This window comes from Suricata suricatta, chromosome 10 (assembly GCF_006229205.1).
Source record: "Suricata suricatta isolate VVHF042 chromosome 10, meerkat_22Aug2017_6uvM2_HiC, whole genome shotgun sequence".
NCBI classification, from domain to species: Eukaryota; Metazoa; Chordata; class Mammalia; order Carnivora; family Herpestidae; genus Suricata; species Suricata suricatta.
In genome coordinates this window covers 101,328,452-101,351,061 of record NC_043709.1, presented here as the reverse complement: position 1 = coordinate 101,351,061, position 22,610 = coordinate 101,328,452, and the positions used below count along the sequence as shown (strand labels likewise).

The 22,610-nt window shown below is 39.6% G+C and overlaps 1 protein-coding gene across 1 annotated transcript in view; it reads right to left on the bottom strand.

Annotated features, from left to right (window-relative positions):
- Positions 1 to 22,610, bottom strand: part of LOC115305333 (maestro heat-like repeat-containing protein family member 1) — a 75,169-nt gene that overhangs the window by 34,120 nt on the left and 18,439 nt on the right. The window contains 7 exon segments of the mRNA XM_029955563.1: positions 12,463 to 12,552; positions 12,997 to 13,132; positions 13,728 to 13,807; positions 14,176 to 14,298; positions 14,756 to 14,908; positions 15,266 to 15,385; positions 18,409 to 18,525. Of these exon segments, the coding sequence (XP_029811423.1) occupies positions 12,463 to 12,552; positions 12,997 to 13,132; positions 13,728 to 13,807; positions 14,176 to 14,298; positions 14,756 to 14,908; positions 15,266 to 15,385; positions 18,409 to 18,525 (819 nt within the window).

Genomic DNA, 22,610 nt, shown 5'->3' with positions numbered 1-22,610 from the left:
GAATTTTTAAATGCTATAAATGAGGTGCACAATAAAATGGAGGTGGCCACTGCATGGATTGAAGACTCAGAGAGAACAGGTGAATTAGAAGACACAATTGAAGAAAAATAGGAAGTCAAGAAAAAGAGAGATAGGAGCACGAAAAGAGAATTTGAGAGCTGAGCAATAAAATAAAACAGAACAATATCTATATCATAGGAATTCCAGAAAAAAAAAAGAGAAAGAAAAAGGGGCTGAAGGAGTACTTGAACAAATTATAGCCAAGAACATCCCCAATCTGGGGAAGGAAACAGACATTGAAATCCAAGAGACACAGAGAACTCCCCTCAGATGTAACTTGAATCAATCTTCTGCATGACATATCATAGTGAAACTGGCAAAATATAAGGATAAAGAGAGATTTCTGAAAGCAGTTAGTGATCAAAGGGCCCTAACATAAAAAGGGAGACATATCAGAGTAGTTGCAGACCTATCTACTGAAACTTGGCAGGCCAGAAAGGAATAGCAGGAAATCTTCAATGTGACGAACAGAAAAAATATGCAGCCAAGAATCCTTTATCCAGTGAATCTGTCATTCAAAATAGAAGGAGAGATAAAGGTTTTCCCAAACAAACAAAAATTGAAGAAATTCATCACCACTACACCAGTCCTACAAGAAATCCTAAGGGGGACTCCAAGGGAAATGTTGCAAGGAACACAAAGTATCAAAAACAACAATACAAGCATGAATACTACAGAGAACATAATAACTACTAGCACAAAAATAGACACATATTTTTCAGTAATAACACTGAATGCAATTTAAATGCTCCAATCAAAAGACATAGGGTCAGAATGGATTAAAAAAACAAGATCTACCTATTTGCTGTCTACAAGAGACTCATTTTAGACCTGAGGACACCTTCGGATTGAAAGTGAGGGGATGGAGAAATATCTATGATGCTACTGGAAGTCAAAAGAAAGCTGGAGTAGTCATACTTATATTGGACAAAGCAGACTTTAAAGTTAAGGCAGTAACAAGAGATGAAGAAGGGCATTATATAATAATTACAGGGTCTATCCATCAGGAAGAGCTAACAATTATAAATGTCTATGCAATGAATTCAGGAGCACCCAAATATATAAAACAATCACAAAAGAAACATTCTTGTTGATAAGAATATGCTAATTGCAGGGGACATTAATACTCCACTGACAGCAATGGATAGATCAATTAGACAGAAGATCACTATGGAAACAATGGACCTGAATGACACATTGGAACAGATGGATTTGACAGATATATTTAGAACTCTACATCCTGAGGCTATGGAATTCACTTTCTTTTTGAGTGCACATGGTACATTCTCCAAGATAGATCACATACTAGGTCATAAAGCAGCCCTCCATAAATATAAAAGAATTGAGATTATACCATGCACACAATGCTATGAAACTTGAAATCAATCACAGGAAAACGTCTGGAAAACCTCCAAAAACATGAAAGTTAAAGAACACCCTACTAAAGAATGAATCAGCCGATCAGGCAATGAGAGAAGAAATTTAAAAATATATGGAAGCAAATAAAAATAAAAATACAACAATTCAAACTCTTTGGGATCCAGCAAAGGCAGTCCTAAGAGGAAAGTACATTGGCATCCAGGCCTATTTCATTTGTGGCAAAGTGGATGGACCTTGAGGGTGTCATGCTAAGCGAAATAAGTCAGGCGGAGAAGGACAGATACCATATGTTTGCACGCATAGGTCTAACGGGAACAGGAGAAACCTAATGGAGGACCATGGGGAGGGGAAGAGGGAAAGAGAGTTGGGGAGAGAGAGGGACGCAAAACCTGAGAGACTATTGAATACTGAAAATGAACTGAGGGTTGAAGGGGGAGGGGGGGAAAGAGGTGGTGGTGATGGAGGAGGGCACTTCTGGGGAAGAGCACTGGGTGCTATATGGAAACCAATCTGACAATAAACTATTTATTTTAAAAAAAAAAAGGAATCCAGGCCTATTTCAAGAAACTAGAAAAAGTGCAAATACAAAATCTAACAGTGCACCTAAAGGAACTAGAAGTAGAGCAGCAAGAACACCCCAAACCCAGCAAAAATAAAGAAATAATAAAGATCAGGGCAGAAATAAACAATATAGAATCCAAAAAACCCAGTTGAACAGATCAATGAAACCAAGAGTTAGTTTTTTGAAAAAACAAATAAAATTAATAAGCCTCTAGCCAGGCTTCTCAAAAAAAAAAAAAAAAGAAAGAAAGAAAAGAGAGAGAGAGAGAGAGCACCCAGATAGACAAAATCACGAATGAAAATGGATTTATTACAAACAATCCCTCAGATATACAAGGAATTATAGAGAATATTATGAAAAATTATACGCCAACAAACTGGACAACCTAGAAGAAATGGACAAATTCCCAAACACACACACACACACACACACACACACACACACACACACACACACACACTATGAAAATTCAAACGAGAAGAGAGAAAATCTGAACAGACACATAGCTAGTGAAGAAATTGAATCAGTTATAAAAATATCCCAACAAATAGCCCTGGGCCAGATGGCTTTTCCGGGGAATTCTACCAGACATTTAAATAAGAGTTGACACCCATTCTTCTCAAGCTACTCCAAAAAATATAAATGGAAGGAAAACTTCTAGATTCATTCTATGAAGCCAGCATCACTTTGATCCCCAAACCACACAGAAACCCAGCAAAAAAAAAAAAAAAAAAAAAAAAAAGAACTACAGGCCAATATATTTGATGAATATGAATGCAAAAATCCTCAACAAGATACTAGCAAATCGAAATCAACAGGATATAAAGAGAACTACCTACCATGATCAAGTGGGATTCATTCCTAGGTTACAGGGCTGGTTCAATATTCGCAAATCCATCAATGTGATACATCACATTAACAAAAGAAAATATAAAAACCATATGATCCTGTCAACAAATGCAGAAAAAGCATTTGACAAAATACAGCATCCTTTCTTAATAAAAACCCTCGAGAAAGTTGGGATAGAAGGAACTTACTTAAACACCACAAAAGCCATTTAGGAAAAGCCCATAGCTAATATCATTCTCAATGGGGAAAAACTGAGAGCTTTCCCCCTGAGATCACGAACATAACAGGGATGTCAACTCTCACCACTGTTGTTTAACAGAGTGCTGTGCATCAGAATTCAGACAACAAAAGGAAATAAAAGGCATCAGAATTGGCAAAGATGAGGTCAAACTTTCACTTTTTGCAGATGACATGATACTCCACATGGAAAACCCAACTGACTCCACCAGAAACCTACTAGAACTGATCCATGAATTGAGCAAGTCGCAGGGTACAAAATCAACGTACAGAAATCAGTTGCATTTTGATACGCCAATAATGAAGCAACAGGAAGAGAAATCAAGAAACTGATGCCATGACTTTGAGTAGATAATGAAAGAAAATGCAAAATGCTTATTGATTTATGATGTGGTTTCATCTTAGCTTGGGCAAACCATGCAGTATTTAATACGTAGTAGCAGAATATTTACTATTGAAGCTTGAAAAGATGTGAGTTCTTTGTGTGCAACCTTTCATTTATGCATGTGAGAGGGTTATCATTTTTTTAATATTTTTACATTGTAGTACTTGTTTTGCTTGTTGGTGGTGTTTGCTTATTTAATACATTCTGTCAAGGACAGAAATTACATGCTGGTTTTTTTCCCCCCTAGGGAGTGTGTCTTGGGTTTTTCCCTTATTATTTTCTTTACTTTTTTTTTCTTCCTCTTCTTTTTATGGTGGTGGGGATGGTTATGTTTAATTGAAGTTGCTTTTACAGCACCAAAGACTTAATCATCCATTTTCTATATAAAAAGTAGCTACTTTGGTGCATGGGCCTCAAGTATACTGTAGTATAGAGGTGGAATTTAAGGACAGGTATTAAGCAGGCTGTGTTTTAGCTTATGGGCAAGTAATAAATTATATCATGTATCTTGAATATATCATAGATAAGCTGCTATATTACAATTGCCACTTCAGATAGCTGTGAAATTAGGTGATTAACTAGTTGGTACCTAACCTTCTACTTTCTGTATAGGTCTAATTACATGAAATAGAAGTGGGGGTTTTGATTTTTTACTTTGCTTTTGTTTGGAGTGTCATTGAAACTACTTTATTGTAAATGACGGAAAAAAATTGCATATGTTAAAAAAATAAATTGTATAAAAAAATAAATAAACATTAAAAAATTAAAAAAAAAAGAAACTGATGCCATTCACAATTGCACAAAAAAACCCATAAAATACCTAGGAATAAACCTAACCAAAGAGTTAAAAGATCTGTATGATGAAAACTATAGAGAACTTATGAAGAAAATTGAAGAGGACACAAAGAAATAGAAAAACTTTCCATGTTCATGAATCCGAAGAAAAAAATATTGTTAAAATGTCAATACTAAAATAAGAGGAGCAAAGATGGCAGAGAAGAAGGGAGCTTTGTAAACTTCATCTGCCCCATCTATTGAACCGAGAAGGACATTACTCTCATCTGCAAGAGTGGAAGGAGAAAATACAGACTCCAGAAAGAAGACAACCTCAAAGATGCCTAAGTGAGTGGCTGTGAACTGGGGAGATTGGAAAACAGGCCAGCCTGAGAAGGGCAGGGGAGGTAGGAGCCCCAGCCCAACACAAGGCAAGCGGGGGGAGCCCCTGAGAAACAAAGGGAAGAGAAAGAGAAACTGAACACACTCATAGTACTGTCTCTAGAGAAGAGATAAAAGACATTTAACCCTGCATGGAGAGAAAAACTCTCACTCCATATATAACCGCTGGGCAGCACAAATCCCGAATCCCAGGTAGCACAAGGGAAAAAAACAGCCCCCACCCCTGCACAATCCCAGCAGGGAGTTGGTGGCCTCAGTGGTGGATGTGGGGGCATGCACTTCAGCTATGGCTGCAGGAGCACACACTTTGTTTCAGTCAGCGCATCTCGCCTATGGCAGTGGCAGCCCGAATCTGGGCCAGTGCCAAGAGAATTGCTCGATCCTAGCAGGGGGTTGGCAGTGGCAGTGGCTGCAGAGGCACGCACTTCAGCTCCTGGAGCGCTCCTCGCCTTCGGAAGCGGTGGCACAAATCCTGGCCAGCACCGAGAGAAACTACTCCCTCCCCCTGTGAGATCCCAGCTAAGAAGCCAGCTGGCAAAGCAAGAACATCTCATCTGTGGTAGCATAAAAGTGCATGGACTAGGATTTTGAAGCGAGGTGGGCCTGGAAAATACATCTTGGCTCAGCAGAGGCACAAGGAGATCGGATTCATAAGAGTGGCCTGCGGCACTTAGTTCCAGCAGAGCTTGAGGCACCACCATTCTTCTCTCCGCAATCACGAAGGCAGGGCCTCTGAGAGCAGCCCACAAGACATACTTACACCAAACCATGCCTATCCACGGGGGGGGGGGGGGCTGCTGCTTTTTTGTACTTATTTTTTTATTATTACCTTTTTTACTCTTTTTTAAAATTTTTTACTCTTTATTTTGCTTTTTCCTTTCTCTTTTTCTTTTTTTGTCTTTCTTTCTTTTTTTTTTTTTTTTTTTGTCTCTTGCCATCCAGATATATTCTCCCTTATCTCATCCTTATCTCTTCCCTTGACTGGTTATATACTTTTAGACTGTCCATTGTCCTTTGTTGTCTCTGCCCCCCTTTATATTTTCTTCTCTTCTTTTCCTCTCCTCTCCCTTTCTTTTCTATTTTCCTTTCCCCTTTTTAATTTGTTTGTTGGTTTGATTTGTCTGTGCGTTTGCATGCTTCTGTTTCCTTTGTGTTTGTCTGTCTGTTTTCCTTTTCAAGGCTACCCCAAGAGACAAGCCAAAGCACACATGATGGAGAGACCCAAATATCACTGAGTAGGGAAATAAAATAATCAAAGGCACAACAAGAGAAACGGAGAGACATCATTAAAAGAACACTTCCTGAAACAACAAGCCCTGGGCAGTCAATAATCCTCCATTAACAGACCAATACTAACAGGTGCACAGTGCATAACTAGCTTTTAAAACTGACAAGAAACAGAAAACAACTCAAAATGACAAAAATGAAAGAACTCTCCCCTAAAGAAACTCCAGGAAGAAGTCACAGCCACAGAACTGCTCAAAGCAGATCTAAACAACATAACTGAACAAGAATTTAGAACAATTGTCATAAAATTAATTGCTGGGCTTGAGAAAAGCATCAGAGAAGCTACTGATACAATGACTAGGGACTTTCAAAACAGGTGTGATGAGTTAAAAGAAGCTATAAATGAGGTGAATAATAAAATGGAGGTGGCCACCTCAAGGATTGAAGAGGCAGAGAGAATAAGTGAACTAGAAGACACAGAGGAGGCAAAAGAGGAAGCTGAAAAACAAAAGAGAGAAATTGATCCAGGAGCCGGAAAGGAGAATTCAAGACCTGAGTGATACAATCAAAAGGAACAACATACGTCTCATAGGAATTCCTGAAGAGGACGAGAGAGAGGTCCTGAAGGGATACTAGACCAAATTACAATTGAGAATTTCCCGAATCTGGGGAAAGAAATAGACATCCAAATTCAAGAGGCACAAAGAACCCCCTTAAGATGTAATTTAAATAGATTTTCAGCATGACATATCATAGTGAAACTGGCAAAATATAAAGATAAAGAGAATTCTGAAAGCAGCTAGGGATAAAAGGGCCCTAATATACAAAGTGAAACCTATCAGAGTAGTTACAGACCTATCTGATGAAACTTGCCAGGCCAGGAAGGAATGGCAGGAAATCTTCAATGTGATGAACAGAAAAAATATGCAGCCAAGAATCCTTTATCCAGCAATCCTGCCATTCAAAATAGAAGGAGAGGTAAAGGTGTTCCCAAATAAACAAAAATTGAGAGAATTCATGACCACCAAACCAGCCTTACAAGAAATCCTAAGAGGGACTCTATGAGGGAAATATTGCAAAGAATACAAGGTACCAGAGACACCACTACAAACATGAATTCTATGGAGAACACAATGACTCTAAACCCATATTTTTCAATAATAACACTGAACATAAATGACTGAATGCTCCAACCAAACAACACAGGGTAGCAGAATCGATAAAAAAATAAATAAATAAAATCCATCTATTTGCTGTCTACAAGAGACTCATTTTAAATTTTTTAATGTTTTATTTATTTTTGATACAGAGAGAGAGCATGAGAGGGGGAGGGTCAGAGAGAGAGGAAGACACAGAACTGGAAGCAGGCTCCAGGCTCTGAGCTGTCAGCATAGAGCCTGATGTGGGGCTCGAACCCACAAACGTGAGATCTGACTCAATCCGAAGTCAAAGGCTTAACCAACTGAGCCACCCAGGTGCCCCAAGAGACTCATTTTAGACCTGAAGACACCTTTAGATTGAAAGTAAAAGGATGGAGAAATATCTATCATGCAACTGGAAGCCAAAAGAAAGCTGGAGTAGTCATACTTATATCAGACAAACTGGACTTTAAAGTAAAGGCAGAAGAAAAAAAGTAAAGGCAGTAACAAAAGATGAAAAAGGACATTATATAACAATTACAGGGTCTCTCCATCAGGAAGAGCTATTATAAACATCTATGCGCTGAATTCAGGAGAACCCAAATACATAAAACAATTAATCACAAACAGAAACAAACTTATTGATAAGAATGTGCTAATTGCAGGGGACTTTAATACTCCATGACAGCAATGGATAGATTAACCAGACAGAAAAATCACTAAAGAAACAATGGACCTGAACGACACATTGGACCAGATGGAATTGATAGATATATTTAGAACTCTGCATCCTGAAGTTAGGAAATTCACCTTCTTCTCGAGTGCACATGGCACATTCTCCAAGATCGATCACATACTGGCGCATAAAGCAGCCTTCCATAAATATAAACGAATTGAGATCATACCATGCACACTTTCAGATCACAATGCTATGAAACTTGAAATTAACCACAGGAAAAAGTCTGGAAAACCTCCAAAAATGTGGAGGTTAAAAACCACTCTACTAAAGAATGTTTGGGCTAATCGGGCAATTAGAGAAGAAATTTAAAAAATATATGGAAATAAATGAAAATGAAAATACAACAATTCAAACTCTCTGGGATGCAGCAAAGGCAGTACTAAGGGGAAAGTATATTGTACTCCAGGCCTATTTCAACAAGCTAGAAAAAGAGAAAATTTAAAATCTAACAGAGCACCTAATAGAACTAGAAGGGGAGCAGCAAGAGCACCCCAAACCCAGCAGAAGAAAAGAAATAATAAAGATCAGGGCAGAAATAAACAATATAGAATCCAAAAAAAAAAAAAAAAAACCAGTTGAACAGATAAATGAAACCAAGAGTTGGTTCTTTGAAAAAATAAATAAAATTGATAAACCTCTAGTCAGGCTCCTTAGAAAGAAAAGAGAGAGCACCCAAATAGACAAAATCATGAATGAAAATGGATCTATTACAACCAATCCCTTAGAAATATAAGCAATCATTAGAGATTACTATGAAAAACTATATGCCAACAAACTGGACAGCCTAGAAGAAACGGACAAATTCCTAAACACATACACACAATGAAAATTCAAACGAGAAGAGATAGACCAATAATCAGTGAAAAAAATTGAATCCGTTATCAAAAATCTCCCAATGAATAAGAGCCCAGGGCCAGATGGCTTCCCAGGGGAATTCTACCAGATATCTAAAGTAGAGCTAATACCCATTCTTCTCAAACTATTCCAAAAAATAGAAATAGAAGGAAAACTTCCAAACTCATTCTACGAAGCCAGCATCACCTTGACACCCAAACCAGACAGAGACCCAGAAAAAAAAGAGAACTACAGACCAATATCCTTAATTAATACATGTGCAAAAATACTCAACAAGATACTAACAAATTGCATTCAACAGCATATCAAAAAAATTATCCATCATGATCAAGTGGGATTCATTCCTGGGCTACAGGGCTGGTTCAATATTTGCAAATCCATCAATGTGATACATCACATTAACAAAAGAAAATATAAAAACCATATGATCCTGTCAATAGATGCAGAAAAGGCATTTGACAAAATACAGCACCCTTTCTTAATAAAAACCCTTGAGAAAGTTGGGATAGAAGGAACTTACTTAAACATTATAAAAGCAATATATGAAAAGCCCACAGTTAATATCATCCTCAATGGGGAAAAACTGAGAGCTTTCTCCTTGAGATCAGGAACAGGACAGGGGTGTCCACTCTCACTACTGTTGTTTAACATAGTGCTGGAAGTTCTAGCACCAGCAATCAGTCAACAAAGGAAATAAAAGGCATCAGAATCGGCAAAGAAGAAGTCAAAATTTCACTTTTCACAGATGACATGATACTCTACATGGAAAACACGATCGACTCCACCACAAGCCTTCTAGAACTGATCAGTGAATTCAGTAAAGTTGCAGGGTACAAAATCAATGTACAGAAATCAGTTGCATTCCTATACACCAATAATGAAGCAGCAGAAAGGGAAATCAAGAAACTATGCCATTCATAATTGCACAAAAAACCGTAAAATACCTAGGAATAAACCTAGCCAAGGCTGTAAAAGACCTATATGATGAGCACTATAGAAAACTTATGAAAGAAATTGAAGAAGTCACCAAGAAATGGAAAAACATTCCATGCTCATGGATCGGAAGAATAAACATTGTGAAAATGTCATTACTACCCAAAGCAATCTACACATTCAATGCAATCCCCATCAAAATTACACCAGCATTCTACTCAAAGCTAGAAAAAGCTATCCTAAAATTCGTATGGAACCACAAAAGACCCTGAGTAGCCAAAGTAATATGGAAGAAGAAAACCAAAATGGGGGGCATCACAATTCCAGACTTCAGCCTCTGCTACAAAGCTGTCATCATCAAGACAGTATGGTATTGGCACAAAAACAGACACATAGATCAATGGAATAGAATAGAGAACCCAGAGCTGGGCCCACAAAGTATGGCCAATTAATTTTTGACAAAGCAGTAAAGAGCATCTGATGGAAAAAAGACTGCCTCTTTAGCAAGTGGTGCCGGGAGAACTGGACAACAGCATGCAGAAGAAAGAAACTAGACCAATTTCTTACACCATACACAATGGAGTATTACATGGCAATGAGAAATAATGAAATATGGCCATTTGTAGCAAAGTAGATGGACATTGAGGGTGTCATGCTAAGTGAAATAAGTCAGGCAGACAAGGACAGATACCATATGTTTGCACTCATAGATCTAACAGGAGAAACCTAATGGAGGACCATGGGGAGGGGGAGGGGTAAAGAGAGTTGAGGAGAGAGAGGGACGCAAAACCTGAGAGACTACTGAATACTGAAAACGAACCTATGGTTGAAGGGGGAGTGGGACGGGGAAGGGAGGTGGTGGTAATGGAGGGGCACTTGTGGGGAAGAGCACTGGGTGTTATAGGGAAACCAATTTGACAATAAACTGTTTTTAAAAATGTCCATACTCCCCAAAGTAATCTACACATTCAGTGCAATCCCAATCAAAATTGCACCAGCATCCTTCTCAAAACTAGAAAAAGCAATTGTAAAGTTTATATGGAACCACAAAAGACCCTGAGTAGCCAAAGCAATATCGAGGAAGAAGACCAAAATGGGAGGCATCACAATCCCAGACTTTAGCATCTACTACAAAGTTGTCATCATCAAGACAGTATGGTATTGACACAAAAACAGACACATAGACCAATGGAATAGAAAAGAGAACCCAGAATTGGACCCACAAATTCACGGCCAATTAATTTTTGACAAAGCAGTAAAGAGTATCCGATGAAAAAAAGATAGCCTCTTTAACAGATGGTCCTGGGAGAACTGGACAACAGCATGCAGAAGAATGAAACTAGACAACTTTGTTACATCATACACAAAAATAATCTCAAAATGGATGAAAAACCTGAATGTAAGACAGGAAACCATCAAAACCCTCAAGGAGAAAGCAGGAAACAACCTCCTTGATGTCAACCATAGCAGTTTCTTACTCGACACATCTCCAAAGGCAAGGGAATCAAGAGCAAAAATGAACTATTGGGACCTCATCAAGATAAAAATCTTCTGCATGGCAAAAATCAATAAAACTAATAGGAAACCGACAGAATGGGAAAAGATAGTTGCAAATGACATATCAGATAAAGGGCTAGTATCCAAAATTTACAAGGAACTCACCAAACTCCACACTGAAGAAACAAATAATCCAGTGAAGAAATGGGCAGAAGACATGAACAGACGCTTCTCCAAAGAGGACATCCAGATGGCCAACAAACACATGAAATGATGTTCAGCGTTACTCATCATTAGGGAAATACAAATCAAAACCACACTGAGATACCACCTCATGCTGGTCAGAGTGGCTAAAATGAACAAATCAGGAGACTATAGATGCTGATGAGGATGTGGAGAAACGGGCACCCTCCTACACTGTTGGTGGGAACGTAAACTGGTGTAGCCACTCTGGAAAACAGTATGGAGGATCCTCAAAAAATTAACAACAGACTCCCCTATGACCCAGCAATAGCACTGCTAGGAATTTACCCAAAGGATACAGGAGTGCTGATGCATAGGGGCATGTGTACCCCAATGTTCATAGCAGCACTTTCAGCAATAGCCAAATCATAGAAAAAGCCTAAATGTCCATCAACTGATGAGTGGATCAAGAAGATGTGGTTTATATATACAATGGAGTACTACATGGCAATGAGAAAGAATGAAATCTGGCCATTTGTAGCAACATGGATGGTATTCAAGGGTGTTATGCTAAGTGAAATAAGTCAGGCAGAGAAGGACAGATAGCATATGTTTTCACTCATATGTGGAACAGGAGAACCTTAACAGAGGACCATGGGGGACGGGATGGTGAAAAAATAGTTAAGTAGAAGGAGGGAGGCAAACCATAAGGGACTCTTAAATACTGAGACAAAACTGAGGGTTGATGGGGGTGGGGAAGAGGGGGAGAGGGGTGATGGGCATGGAGGAGGGCACTAGTTGGGATGAGCACTGGGTGTTATATGGAAACCAACTTGACAATAAACTATAAAAGAAGAAAAAAGAAGATAAAACAGAAGCACACACATGCAACACACACACACACACACACACACACACACACACACACACACACACTCCTCCTCCTGCACCCCACAGAGACCCTGTGAAAATGGACACAGAGATTGCAATGGTAGGTCTATAAACCAAGGGACATAATTGGCCACCAGGAATCATCAAAAGCTAGGAGAGATGCATGGAACAGATTCTCCTTCAGAGCCTCCAGTAGAAACCAACCCTCTGATACCTTGATCCTGGACTTTCAGCCTTTACAACTGTGAAAGAATATATTTCTGTTGTTTGAAGCCACTCAGTTGTGGTATTTTGTTATGGCAGCCCTAGAAAACCAATACACCAGTTTCAGGGGTTCCTTCCCACTGACCTCCAAGCAATGCTGGATCTGAGTAGGCATCTCAACAATAAGTGTCTCCATTAGCCTTAGGAGGGATTGGAGGGTCTCCTTGAACAAATCCTGAGGGGAAAAGAAAGAACTCAAAGTCTTGCTGAGATATCAGCCCCATCCCTCCTTCTAAACTTAGATGGACCAGTGCCCTAGCTCTCCCAGGACATCTTCCTTGAGAAGTTCTGCTCCACAAGTTTCCCCTAACATTTTGAGTGCCACTTGCCCATCACTAGCTTAAACAAATTCTTCTGTTGTTTTCAGCAGAGCACAAATATCTGCTTGATTTGCAGTTTGTCCTAGTGGGTGGGGAGTTCCCAGCTTGCCCCAAACATGAATGCTCTCAAGAGGGAAGTACTTCTCATGAGTAGTGTTCAAACTATATGACCTTGTAATCTCTGATGATTATCTTGTTTTTATCAAAGAAGGTGGAAGATCCTTACATATAACTGCTAAACCTATACTTCTCATCCTCTCAAAAAATAAAAAAGAGACAAACATCAAAGAGTTAATTACCACAGCATCCTGGGCTTCCTGGGAACTGGATGCCTCTTTCTGCAAAACCTCTGTGGCTGGCAGGCATAGCACACTCTTATAGCACCTTTGGAGTAGCTCTGTTCTTTCTACCAACTTTTTGAGGGGATGAAGTTTCCTAAGATCCAGGAGGAAGGAGAAAAATGTAACCAGAGAGTAGTGGCCAGGAATAACAGCTGAGGAAGATACAGAGATGGAGGAGACAGAGGGACAGGTGGGAGAAAGAAGATACCTAAAGAAAAGATAACCAAAAGAAGAAAATGAGGGAGCAGTAAGAAAAGTTTTAAAATGCCAAGATCAAGGAAAGAAAGGAACAAGGAAAGAGGAACTATTATAGAAAAGGGTACTGATGTTTTGGGATGATATATTACTGTTTGGTTCCCCAGATTTTTTGAGGGAATGGGGGAGGCAGTCAGTGATGGAGATGGAGGTGTTTAGTCAGGTACAGCCCTGAAAGCAGAAGGAAGCCTGGACTAGAAACAATAGTAAGTGTCTATGGAATATGATAGAGGTGGGCTCTGCCACATGCTCCAAAAATCCTATCCAAAAAATCTTGGTAAAAGGAGGCAGCGGACATTGTCCAAAAGATGTCTCCAAGTGCCTGGGGCTCCCATACTAAAAGCAGAGCAGAAAATAAGGTGGGGACAAACTAGGTAATAAAGAATTGAAATTCAGCCAGAGCAAGGAAGACAGAATGGCTGGTACATTGTTACCTGAAGTTAGTGATGATGTTCATTGCCCTCTGCCTAATGGAGCTGGAGATGGAATTCAATGGCTCCTCCCTGATTAACTCCTGTAACACACCCACCCCAACCCCCACCCCAAAGAACAAGAGGAATGTGAACATATTTTTCTTGCCTTCATCCCCCTCCTCCCACCCCAGGCTATATTCACAGGAAACTGGAACCTAGAACTTTCAGAGACTTCCAAAGTCTCAGAAGGATAGCACATCTCTCCTACTCCCAACCATACCTTCCCCACAGCACTCACCCCTATCTTGAGAATGGGAAAAGGAACAATAAGGTAGGAAAAGGACACTGGAAAATCTGGACTTTTATCCTCCAGGTCTAGTCTAGGAGCACTGCCAATGGTTTCTGTGAGTGAAGACCCATCCTCCCTCCTCTATGCATTTCTACCACCACACTCCTGAGTTGTACTTACCATCATAAGGGTTACAATTTCTAGTTTCTGAGGCAACTTGAATTGAAAGGCCACGGGCTGGCTGCTCAAGATGTTTGTTAGCTGGGTCAGGGCATCCAGGTACTCCAGCTTCAGGTTCTTATCCTGAACCAACCAGTATGCTCAGAGATTTCCAAGGTAGGAATGATCTTGGGGCAAGGGAAAACTACCTACACAAAATCTGGGAGATGACTTGGTAAGGCTTATTTAGGCTAAATCCCTGCATCTTCCTTCTGAGGGAAGCTTAGGAAAGCAAAGCTCCCAAAGCTTCCTTGTCTCTCAAGTTATTGCCTTTTTACCAAATAAGTTCTCCTGAAGGATGTCTAGTTGTATGGAAAATGATAGGGAATGGGAAAGGTTTCTTCTTCTATGCTAGGGGTATATGCTCTGGAAAAATGGGAAAGGCAGGAAAACTATTTGGGGTTCCCGCTCACCTCCACTGAAGCAACTGTGATAGCCCCACCCCTGAGTTCCCTTTAAGGCCAGGCCATCATTTTCTTGGAGGGGAAGGGCAAAAAAGAATGGAATGGGACACTGGAAAAGCAGAGAAGGCAGGAAGTACCTTTTCTACAATACAGTTGCGGTAGTGTTGCAGGACCATGGGCAGGATGTCATCTAAATGGATTAAGATGGCTCCCTTGCTCTCTGAAATAATCTTGCTATAGCTTAAGTAGATGATGTTACAGACCAGCCCCCATTCTCTTTGCTGATGTTCCTGTAGAGGGAAGGGGGAAATTTGCCTTCTCTTAATCTTATCCTCCTTGCCTGATGGGGAAGTGGAGGTTCCAAGAGGAATGGACTGCTTGGATGGCCCAGAGGGAAAATGGGGCTGAGGAATAGTGAACAGCGGGGAGGAAGGTGGTCCAGCTGGTGATACCAAGGCCTGACACACAGGCATAATGGGGCATGGGAAATGAAGAAGAAGGTGAAACTTCCCCACAGTTCGCCAATGGGAAATATAAGCATGTATAGGTGGTTCACAACACCTCAAAGAAGTGGGGAGTCTGGGGTGACAGGGATGCCTTAGAAGGCTTTGTTGGGAGGGTGGCAGAGCTCCCAGGAATGCCATCACCTTCATCAGTTTGAGGATGGATGAGTTCTTGTCAGTGAGTATAGCACTATATGCTTGCAGTTGGCCCAGGGTGACCTTCAGATGTTTCATGGACACGATACTGAGTGCCACAGCGATGCCCTGTAACAGGGAGAGCCTCAACCTCATGCCACAGCTCAAGGTAAGCCAGAACTTTATGCTCTCCCAGAACTAGGGATTTAGAGAGAGGAAGGGAGAGTAATGGGAAAGAAAATAAATTGAAGGAAAATCGGGTTCCCCCTGGCTTAAACTACTTAAAATCTAAGAGAAGAACAAAAAGTCCAGGCAAGGAGTAAGCTAAGAAGCAAATTACAAGAAACAGACTCAACTATAGTGAACAAACTGATGGTTACCAGAGCAGAGGTGCGGGGGGGGAATAAGAGATGGAGATTAGAGAGCACACTTACCATGTTGGGGGGAAAAAAGAACTCTAAAAGATAGATAGATGATAGATAGATAGATAGATAGAGTGGCTCATGGTTTATCAAAATTCAAGAGTCCTCATTTTTATATTTTTCATACTAATTGACAACATCCAGAAAAGCCCTTCCTGAATATCATGGAGCAGAGGAACCACCCCCTCCTCCCCACCCTGCTGTAACATTTGTGAACTATGGGCCCTCATGTACATGAATTCATCTGTGGATTCAGTAGAATTTTGGTGCCTAATGCATGGGGGGAGCAAATTAACTCAGATTATGAAAATTTAGAATCACAGATTTACAAAATCTTGGGATTATCAAATCCAACATTGCAGAATAGAGAATACTTACATGCACTAGTAATTCAGAGAAGGGTTGTGAGGAGGGAACAAAGGGGAAGAACAAATCTAAGGCACTTTATTGACAGGATCGGATGGATAATCAGAGAAGAAACAGAAAAGAGAGATGACTAACAGTGTCAATATTTCTAACCCTGGAGAATAGGAAGCAGTAGTAACTGACCAAAATGTGCAGGTGGAAAAGGGGGGCCTGTCTAGAGTTGGGGAGAGAGGAAGAATGAAGTTCCTGCATGTGTCTTATGGCACATATTAGAAAGACAACTAAGTGAAAATGCTATCAGTGGTTAGTGGATCTAGGAACAGATGGCTGAGTAGAAGCCAAGAGCAAAGGGAGCTTGGGGATTCTATAGTTCCTGCCAGGAACAGCCTTTAATTTAAATCCCTCTGCCTTATTACAGTCCCTTTAGACTTAAATGTCAGCGAAGCCTCTTCCTAGAGCTTACTCAACAGGGATACATGGGCACAGAACTAAAGGAACATCTAACACAAAGAGACAGGGGCCAGCTGTTTGCCAACTGGCTTATTTGTGCAGGACAGGCCACCATTAGGACTTTGAAGCAGAGGAGGCAGAGTGGTGGGGACCTGGGGACAGTTAGAGTTGCTCCAGGACACAGATCTTCAAGAAAGGATGAAGTATTAGTGGGACTTGTAGACTTTTGACCTCCAAGTAGATAAAGGGAAAATTTTGCCTAGTTGTAAAGCAGGGACTGGTTGAACATCAGAAAGGGGGTTTATTCTGTCCTTTTTCTAATACCATCCCTTAGCCATGGCTTCCACTCATCCTGGTCATTCTTCATTGTCAGCATCATCATCATTATCATCTTCATCACTGACATCATCAGAATATTTACTGCTTAGTTTGTACCAACCTTACACTGATCCTCACACTAAAGCTTTGAGGTAAATATTACCAACCCCATTTTACAGAAAGAGAAAATATAAGTGTTCTCTAATGTAGCCATCCAGCCCAGATCTGAGTTTCAGATCTACATGGCTGCTGAACATCTCCACTTGGCTATACCAGGGGCACCCTAAGCTCTCTTGATCAAAAACTGAATGCATCATCTTCCTCCCCATTTTGCCCTGCATTCCTGGTCTCAGTGAAGGATACCATTATCCTCCCAGCTGACCATGCCAGAAAACCAGGAAACATCCTGAACATCCTCTTCTCTCTTATCTTCAGCCTCTGTATCCAGTTTGTCCCCAGGTGGCAGCAGAGGGCTCACTTTTACTTCCCTGCCAAAGAACTCTGCATTCCAGTCCCACCATTACCACTAACAGTTCTGTAGGCATGCCCCCAAAAGTTCTTGCTCCTGAGTCTTGTCTTGGAATATTACATCAAGTGGGAATACACACTTGATTATACCACTAGATTAGGAGAAGCCTAATCTAGACCCAACTAGTTCACAGCCATGTGTGTCACTGTGACCACTCATGTTGCCTTTAGTAAGGCTATTTTGTGTAGTCAGCTGTTTTCTCCCTATATGTGTCTGTCTCCTCAACGATACTGTTTGCATCTTGGGTTTGATAATACCTGATGATGTAGTCATGATAGGGGTGGATGCTCTGAGAATCTGGCAGAGAGGGGGCGCTGGAGAGGGAAGGCGTGAGAACACGGTTACCGACTCTACCAGTAAGCAACACCTAGAGAGTGCTTGGGTGCCAGGCATTGTTCTAGGGGCTTTTATATATTTACTCTTCAAAAATATCCTTTGACACACATATTCCATGGTATTCCCACCAAAAATACATAATCTAAACCTAATCATGAATAAATATGAGGCAAACCAAAAATGTAGTACATTCTACAAAATAAACGGTCTATACACTTTCAAATATCAAGATCATGAAAGATAAAGACTGAAGAACTGTTCTAGATTAAAATTATTAAAGATAAATGATAACAAAATGAACTGTTTGATTCCAAATTAGATCCTAGACCAGAGAAAAAAATGTTTCTCTTCTGCTCTAAAAAAATATTGGTGAGACAATTGGCCATTTTCATAGATTGGCTCTGTTAGTTAAATAGTACTGTAGCAATGTTAACTTTCTAATTTTGATCACTGTACTTTGATTATATAAGGGAATATTGTTATTTTTAGGTAGTACACCCTGAGTTATTTAGGGGTAAATGTGCATACATCATGACTGCAATTTCCTAAAGTGATTCAGAAGATAAAATAATAATAGTAAGAAACTTGCCAAAGGGCACACAGCTATAAAGTGGTAGAGCTAGGATTCCAACCAAGGTTGTCTAGCTTGCCAGGTCCCAGCTTTTAACTACTTGGTCATCCTGCCTGTTAAGGGAAAAATGCCTCCCGCTTTGTCAGTTCCTCCACCTTACCTCCCTGTCCTGCAGCTCTTTGTGGACACTTTGTAGGAAGGAGGAGAGCATCTTCTGCACCATTTTTATATTCCTCGAGGTCCGCAGGGTGAAGCCAAAGAATTTATATAGAAAAGCCTAGGAGAGGTAAAAGCATAGGTATGTATAGCTCGGAGTAAGGTTAGGGCAGCCTGGGGAATAGACATTTCCCAAACTAGCTTTGTAACTCTCAGCCAGCACCTTCCCCCACCGCCCCATCCACCACACTGGCCCTCTTGTTCTCAGGGCGGGGAGTGGGGGGCATCTGGATAACGTACTAATCCTACAGAGCAGGGTTTCAAGCTAGAGGTAAGAAAAAGCTGATTTCTATTGTACTTCTAATTTCTCAGTCTCTTAGGGTATGGATCTTCCTTTCAGGGCCTTTCCCTGACCCACATACTTCCCATTTCCAGCTAGAAAATAAAAAGGTCCTTACCTCAATGTTTTACAGTTTTTACCTCCTTGGTTAAGTTTATTCCTAAGTTTTTTATTATTTTTGTGTAATTGTAAATGAGATTGTTTTCTTAATTTCTCTTTCTGATGCTTCATTAAGTATATAGAAATGCAACAGATTTCTGTATATTACTTTTGCATCTTTTCTGATTTCATTGATCAGTTCTAGCAGTTTTTTAATGGAGTTTTTAGGATTTTCTGTATATAGCATCGTGTTGTCTGAAAATAGTGAAAGTTTTCCTACTTACTTGCCAATTTAGATGGCTTTTACCCTTCTTTTTCTTGTCTAATTGCTGTGCTAGGACCTCCAGTTCTATGTTGAATAAAAGCGGTGAGAGTGGACATCCTTGTCTTATTCTTGATCTTAGGGTAAAAGTTCTCAGTTTTTCACCATTGAATGTGATGTTAGCTGTGGGTTTTTCACATATGGCTTTTATTATGTTGAGATATAGTCTCTCTGTAACTTACTTTGTTGAGATTTTTGTCGTGAATGGATATTGTACTTTGTCAAATGCTTTTCCTGCATGTATTGAGATGATCATATGGTTTTTATCCTTTCTTTTGTTAATGTGATGTGTCATGTTGATTGATTTGTGAATATTGAACCACTCTTGCATCACTGGACTAAATCCCACTTGATTATGGTGAATGATTTTTTTAAAGTATTGTTGGATTCTGTTTGCTAATATTTTGTTAAGCATTTTTCCATCTATGTTCCTCAGAGATATTGGTCTGTGGTTTTCTTTTTTTGTAATGCCTTTATTTGACTTTGGTATCAGGGTAATGACACAAACAAATGGAAACATTCCATGTTCATGGATTGGAAGAATAAGTATTGTTAAAATGTCTATACTAGCTAAAGCAATCTACAAATTTAATGCAACTCCCATCAAAATACCAACAGCATTTTTCATAGAAGTAGACCAATCCTAAAATTTGTGTGGAATTAAAAAAATCAAACCAACCAAACAAAACCCTGAATAGGCAAAACAATCTTGAAGAAGAACAAACTAGAGGTATCACAATCCCAGCTTTCAAACATCACTATGAATCTATAGTAATCAAAACAGTATGGGGGCGCCTGGGTGGCTCAATCGGTTAAGCCTCCGACTTCACCTCAGGTCAGATCTCACATTCGTGGGTTCGAGCCCCATGTCAGGCTCTGTGCTGACAGCTCAGAGCCTGGAGCCTGCTTCCAGTCCTGTGTCTTCTTCTCTCTCTGCCCCTCCCCGTCTCGTGCTCTGTCTCTCTCTGTATCAAAAAATAAATAAAACATTTAAAAAAACAGTATGGTACTGGCACAAAAAGAGACACATAATCAATGGAACAGAATAGATAATCCAGAAATGAACCCATGCTTTTATGATCAATTAATCTGTAACAAAGAAGACAGAATATACAACGGGAAAAAGACAGTCTCTTCAACAAATGAAGTTGGGAAAACTGTATAGCTACATGTAAAAGAATGAAACTGAACCACTTTTTTACACCATACACAAAAATAAACTCAAAATGGATTAAAGACATGAATGTGAGATTTGGAAATATAAAATTCCTAAAAGAAATCATAGGTAGCAATTTCTTTGACATCAGCCATAGAAACATTTTTCTAGATATGTCTCCTCAGGCAAAGGAAACAAAAGCAAAACTAATCTATTAGAACTACACACACACACACAAAAATTCTTCAGAGTGAAGGACCCCATCAACAAAACAAAAATTCAAGCTATTGAATGGGAGAAGATATTTCCAAATAATATACTTGATAGAGGGTTAGTATCCAAACTATATAAAGAACTTATACAACTCAACATCAAAAACACAAATAATCCAATTAAAAAATGGTCAGACTACCTGAATAGACATCTTTCCTAAGAAGACATATAGATGGCAAATAGATACATGAAAAGATGTTCAACATCACTAGTTGTCAGGGAAATGTAAATTCAAAACCACAATGAAATATCATTTTACGCCTGCCAGAATGGCTAAAATGAAAAACACAAATAACAAGAGTTTTTGGTGATGGAGGGGAAAAAAGGAATAATTGTGCTGTTGGTGGGAATACAAACTGGTGCAGCCACTGTGGAAAACAGTATGGAAGTTCTTCAAAAAATTAAAGATAGACTAACCATGTGATCCAGCAATTCCACTACTGGATATTTACTGAAAGAAAATGAAAACACTGATTCAAAAAGATATGTTCATTGCAGAATTATTTACAATAGCCAAGATATGGAAGCAACCCAGTCCATTGATAAATGAATGGATAAAGATGTGGAAAAGAATATTACTCAGCCATAAAAAGAGTGAAATCTTTCTATTTGCAACAACATGGATGGACCTAAAGGGTATATTGTTAACAGAAATAGAGAAAGACAAATACCATATGATTTCACTCATATGTGAAATTTCAGAAATGAAACAAATGAACAAAGAAAAAGGAGACTAACAGAAAAATAGACTCTTAGATACAGAGAACAAACTGTAGGTTGCCAGAGTGGGAATTGGTTGGGGCACAAATTGTACTTATTGTGATGAGTGCTGAGAAATGTATAGAATTGTTGAATCACTATGTTGTACATCTGAAACTAATACAATACTGTATGTTGATTATATTGAATGAAAGAATAAGTTAAACAAACAAAAAATAAAAAATAAAACAAATTTTGATAACAAAGCTTCACTTTAAAAAAAATTAAAAATTAAAACAGCTCTTTAAATTTGTGTAATTTTAAAATTTACATAGCATAATCAAAAAAGTATCTTTGTGTAATCTTTATCTCTCCCTCCTCTGAATTTCAGTGGCCTTTTTCTTTGCTTACTATGCATTGCCCTGTCTACATTGTAATACCCATATTTATGTACTCACCCACTATCCTGCCTCAGGGTTTCTATATTTCCTATCTCTCTGTCTGGAATCTTCCTAGTGCTCTTCAAAATGCTGTCTCTGGGGCGTCTGGGTGGCTCAGTCGATTAAGTGTCCGGCTTTGGCTCAGGTCATGATCTCACGGTTCGTGGGTTCGAGCCCCACATTGGGCTCTGTGCTGACAGCTCAGAGCCTGGAGCCTGCTTCTCATTCTGTGTCTCCCTCTCTCTCTGACCCTTCCCTACTTGAGCTGTCTCTCGCTGTCTCTCAAAAATAAATTTAAAAAAATTTTTTTTTAAATGCTGTCTCATTCTCATCTTTCTGATCCTTGCCCAGTGAGCCTTCCCTGACCTCCTAAATTCCTCTCCAACTCACCATCCTGCTTCTTTTGTTAAAGCTTCATCACAACTGCTAGTTCTCTTGTTTATGTCTTTGTTAGGTTAGTTCTTAACTTGCCCTAACTTCTCATCTCCAATAAAAATAAAGCTCAGGAGCAGTGTATGTCTGATTCATTGCTCAGCTCCAGTGCTAAGACAGTGTCTGACACAGTAGACAAACAGGGTATACCCCTTCCTATCCTTCTTCCTTTCTCAGCTTCTCTTGAGAACACTTTCTTGCTAAATCACTTGACAAGGACCCCCACCTTAGGCTCTGCTTCTATGAAACCTGACCTACAGTGTCTGCTGCTCTGCTCAACTGGCGAATGATTACTTATCTTCGCAGACTTATTCATTCTTCTGAAGAGTGCTGATCTTCCCAGTTTTCCCAGGACTGAGGTGTTTCCTAATATGCTGGACTTTCAGAGCTAAAACCAGGACAGTCATGAGTGAATTGAGATGGTGGACTGCCTTTGAGAAAGCTT